At 30.9% G+C, this 4,859-nt stretch overlaps 1 protein-coding gene across 4 annotated transcripts; it reads right to left on the bottom strand.

The window, feature by feature from the left end:
• Nucleotides 1-49: 49 nt before the first annotated feature.
• On the bottom strand, nucleotides 50-3,221 carry LOC109851744. 4 transcript variants are annotated; one of them, XM_020422116.1, is made up of 11 exons: nucleotides 2,863-3,221; nucleotides 2,641-2,757; nucleotides 2,426-2,476; nucleotides 2,184-2,294; nucleotides 1,939-1,969; nucleotides 1,808-1,860; nucleotides 1,542-1,637; nucleotides 1,340-1,429; nucleotides 1,180-1,203; nucleotides 594-1,039; nucleotides 50-492 (listed from the first exon to the last, which is right to left on the bottom strand). In XM_020422116.1, exons 1-10 carry the CDS (start codon nucleotides 2,959-2,961, stop codon nucleotides 938-940), a joined length of 774 nt encoding a protein of 257 aa, XP_020277705.1. In that variant the 5' UTR covers nucleotides 2,962-3,221; the 3' UTR covers nucleotides 50-492; nucleotides 594-937. The 4 variants fall into 4 exon arrangements, with proteins under 4 accessions (XP_020277705.1, XP_020277706.1, XP_020277707.1 ...); XM_020422117.1 differs by having other exon boundaries at nucleotides 50-437; XM_020422118.1 differs by having other exon boundaries at nucleotides 2,184-2,282.
• Nucleotides 3,222-4,859: the final 1,638 nt, after the last annotated feature.

Raw genomic sequence — 4,859 nt, 5'->3', positions numbered from 1 at the left:
TGTATATACACATACATATATACATATATACGTATGTAAAAACTGATATACATATACACACATCAATTTAAGTATAAATGAATTACGAATATAAAAAAGAGTGGAGTAAAAAACTGAATAAAAGATTAGAATCCGACATATACTGAAAACTCTTTTTAAATTTACATTTGAGATCTATATTCTAATATGTACACTAAAGAACTATCATCAAGCTAATCATAAAACACTGTAACCGTACACTATGTTCACTAATATATGTACTTAAATCTAATCGACGAAGTGATCGTCGTCAAAAGTGATGAAAAGTCAGTTGATTGTAAATCTTTCGTCATTTTAGTTTACGTTATATTGATCTAACGTAACCACAACTATTCTGTTGTGGTATTCTTTTTTCAACAGTTATGTCTTTTTTGCAGATAAGTTCTGAGGTTATGTAACTAAAAAAGAAAGGTCCTATATTATTTGACACTTCGTATTTCCTGCAATCGTTTTCTGTAACACATATTATTTCATTTTATTTTATGATATAAATAACTAAGTTTTTTATCTTTTTTGAACAGACTGTAAAATTAAATATTATGTAAAGATAGTACCATTTTGTATATGACAATGAAGTAAATGTATGTTACAATTTATTATCTTATTTGATTCACGTCCTCTTTTCCAACAATACAATATCCTGTGTGTTAATCGTCATTGTTCTAAACTGATTCTTCTCAAACCTTATATTAAATTCACAAATAAATAAATCGCGGATTAGATATGCGCTCGTTACTACGTACAGAATACTCCAAACATAACAGTAACGGCTTAAATGATTACATATGATTACATATGAGTGATTATTATAAATTATGTCTAAGACAAAACTTTTATGCACATGCGCTTAATACTTTTTCTAAAACTAGTTAAAATCCTCTTACCGGGCAGAAGAGTACTAAATGTTTAATTTTAGACACTTGGGAATATGAATTCTTAATTCGTCTAACGTGTTAAAACGTCGTGAACAGAAGACACATTTAAAGCGAGGAGACTTTACCTTTGAATAACAAAAGAACTATTAATATACAACTCTACTAAAGCAGACGATCGAATGCAGCGACGACAAATAACTTTCGCACAGCGACTCTTCTACTAGATCGTAGTTTTGTCGAATTCTAATAAAGTTTGAAAACTTACCCACTTTTTCGGCGGAGGAGATTCCTAAAAAACATTTTACAAATATTAGTATACTACAGTAGCTGACTATCATATTCGTTATAGTGACAAAACATGGTAGAGCAATCTATCCATCAGATTGCACATCGTTTTTTCTATTATTTCTAAAAATCTTAGTTACCAGACTAGAGTCAGAAGTTAAAGAAGTCTTTAATGGTCGTTTTCTATTAAATTTCTTTACAGAGCAGTCTTTTGACGTCGATGGAGGCATCTAAAAAGTATTATACAACGTCCCGCAAAAGCCAAGTAAGAAAATGATTGCGGCTCACATCTTTATTACATCAGGGTATATTATTTCTTTTTTTTTTTTTCAAATAACTTACCGCAGAACATATGGCGCGACCTAAATCAACAGGATTGATCAAGTTTGTTTGTCCAGTGCAGTCATCTTTGGACGTCAATGTATGAGAAGTATGCACCTAAAAGTATCACATGATATTTCGCAAAAGCCGAGTAAGAAATCCGGTAAAACAACGAAAAATGATTACAACTCATCTTAAGTACATCACTCTCCGTTAATTCTAATTTTTTCAAAAAAATATACATTGGCACAATCTATCGCGTGACATAAATGAACAGGATTACTCACGTCTTCTTCATCAGATTTCGATACATAGCTTTTTGAGCTCCTGTCACTTGACACTGGCAAAAAAAGAAGATGTCTATAAAATAATATACATAACTATAATGCAAAAAAAAAGTTTATCTTTGCAAACTTACACCACTTTTCAAGGTTTAAGTTCATTTGTTTCTATGTCCCATGATGTTCAATGATGGATAAAGTGACGTATTTAAAAAAAAAAAAAAACAAATATACATATCTGGTATAATGCACAATACTCTGCTATGAAGTACGATATTGTGATAAAAAAAAAAAAAAAAAACAGTTTTGTCTGTGAAAATTATCTATCAAAACACTCTCGCTTCTCTCATCGCATATTATTTTACAAATATACAAAACTCACCAATAAATTGTTCACTTTTCTAATTTTACACGTACGCCTGTGAGCAAAGAGGTCTTCTCGCGTTATAAAGATCATCTTACAATTTCCACAGCGTTTCGACTTTAAAGAGACCTAACAAACTTTACTTATGAACATTTCACAAAAGCTAATAAACAGTTAAAGCGATTCTCATCGATCTTGGCAGAACACATCTGGTACCAGATCAAGTTTGAATCAACTTTTAATTGTTTCGAAAAGCTTACCGCTTTGTCAGAGATTTTAAGAGTTCTAGTGAGTTCCTGGAGCTGAGGTACCTGTGATGAATAAAAAAATATGTATGTTTCAAGAAGAAGATACAACATATTACTATATTCTGCACAATCCGACTAAGAAGTACGTAATGGAAAAAAATTTTTGCAATGCAACTTCTGTATCAGAATAGTTTTTTTCGTTAAATAATTTTAAATTAAGCATGTACCAACGTTGCTGTGAGTTTCTTCATTTCGCACGTTTTTTCATGCATGGCAAGTTCTTCTGCAGTCACAAAATCCGCACTACAGAATTCACAAATATATGAGTCCAAATCCATTGGTTCCTACAAGTAATTAAATGAATTTTAAACGACAAAAAATGATTTTAGTAAAGAGACATCTCTATCAAATTAGGTTTCCATCGAGTTTTATTATTTTCGAAAACTTACCGACAGCGGCGGTTGTGTGTTGTTGTCGCACATTTCAATATGAACATTGAGTTCTTGCTCCGTAGTAAAAGTCAGAGAACAATAGGTACACGAAAACATCGTTGCAGAAACAGGTAACAAAAGTACACAACTACACTGAACGAAAGCTGGCTATCGAATGCGTTGAAGTGATCAAGGTGATCGAAAATGATTTTGACAACATCCCCTTCTTATTTCTTTTGTTATTTTTGAATCAGAAATATCCAATAGAAATCACGATATTGATTTACATGCTTATTTTGTTTGCTGATCTGAGATGTTTTGCAACGCGATACCTATAGAACCAAAAACTTTGAGGACACTGAGCGGTCAATACAACTGTTGTTATTACTAGCAGGAAGAAGACTGAAAGCAGCTCATAAGAGAATGTAGAATTGCCTCATAGTGTGAGTATACAGGTTTTGGAGCACAAGTTCGTTCGGTTCTGCGCAGCTCCAAAGAACGCCTTTATTTTTAAACATCAATACATGATAATCGATATAATATTGATATAATCGTCAGACATCAGTCTAAGATTACACCATGATTACTTACACTATAAAATTGCTTTTCCGTTTTGTAAGCTAGCGTGATGTCCACAGTGATGCAAAGTGGCAACTACGTAGCCATGGTTCTATTCCGTGCTTTGTACACGAGACCAAGTCGTCACTCCTGTATAATTACAGAAGTGTCACATACGGAATTTTCAGTTTATTGCATAGTGACACTTAGTCATATTCGTTAAAACGCGATAACTATGTAACCAAACACTCTAAGGATATAAAGTCAAAACAGCACTTGTTATAACAAATACTATGATAAATTCAGAAAAGTGCACCAGTAGCCAAATTGTGTATTCTAATTTCTGCTTTATATTTTATTGTCACGCGACTCTAGAATCGCAGTGCAATACAGATGCAAAAGTCAAAAACAATCAAAGCGAATACTCACACTACACTTTATACTGAATTGAATGTCTGGAAAGTATACAAATTCGCGCAATCATGTAATTTCTCGATCGATTATTCGTCGATGCCGTGAAGTAAAATCAAGCCGACGTACAAATATTCTTATTTGCTATCTTTTATTTGCAAATAATCATAATCTTGATAAAGCCATCAGATGTTTTTCAGAATTTCACGCGTCGTTGTAGGATTGCACTCGTGATTACTTGAACATAATGCAAGCGTATAATAGCTCGAATAAATTTTTATTTCTATATTATATTTTTCAAAAGAAATAATTTATTTAAAGGAAATTTGGAATCTAATTGTTTACAATTGATGTAACAAGAGACGTCACACACATATCTGTAAATTTATGTGAGAGGATTTACAAATTTCCATACATATGTGGCAAATATTAATATATAATGTTCATTTTTATTAAATTCGTAATATAGTTGCATTTGTTTAATACACAGAGTGTTTCGTAGTAGCTGCATCTTCTCTCATAAGCAAGTAGAGCAGATTACATTGAATTAAAAAGGTATTTACTAGTTTGCAAGATTTTCAATGCTTGATGTTTTTATTATTAGTATATATAACATTGTAATACATACACATAAATGTGTATTAAAAAGAAACCAATATATATAATGTTATTATAATAAGAAGTAAGAATTTAATGTTAACTACTTATAAAAAGTAGTATGATATAGTAGTTNTGATCGCAAAACATTAAGTAGACGAGTTACAATGTTTAATAATATTTGTATCAATATCTCTGTTGCATATGTATGTATAACCAATATTACGTATTGAATGTTTTTTTCTTTAGTAATAGATGTAATATTGATATATAGATCTACTAGTTTTATTTGTTTTCACTTGACTGAAGTTAGAAAAGAAAGCTCTTTATGCAGTATATGAAAATTAGTAAGAATACAACTAAATCTAGTTACTTAAATTTAGTTAATTATATTACTATTGGTACCTGATGTATTTAGCAAAATATATACAATTGTAGAATATAATATT

This window comes from Pseudomyrmex gracilis, unplaced genomic scaffold (genome assembly GCF_002006095.1).
Source record: "Pseudomyrmex gracilis isolate BER0280 unplaced genomic scaffold, ASM200609v1 scaffold_20, whole genome shotgun sequence".
Lineage (NCBI taxonomy): Eukaryota > Metazoa > Arthropoda > Insecta > Hymenoptera > Formicidae > Pseudomyrmex > Pseudomyrmex gracilis.
This window is presented reverse-complemented; position numbering and strand designations above follow the sequence as displayed.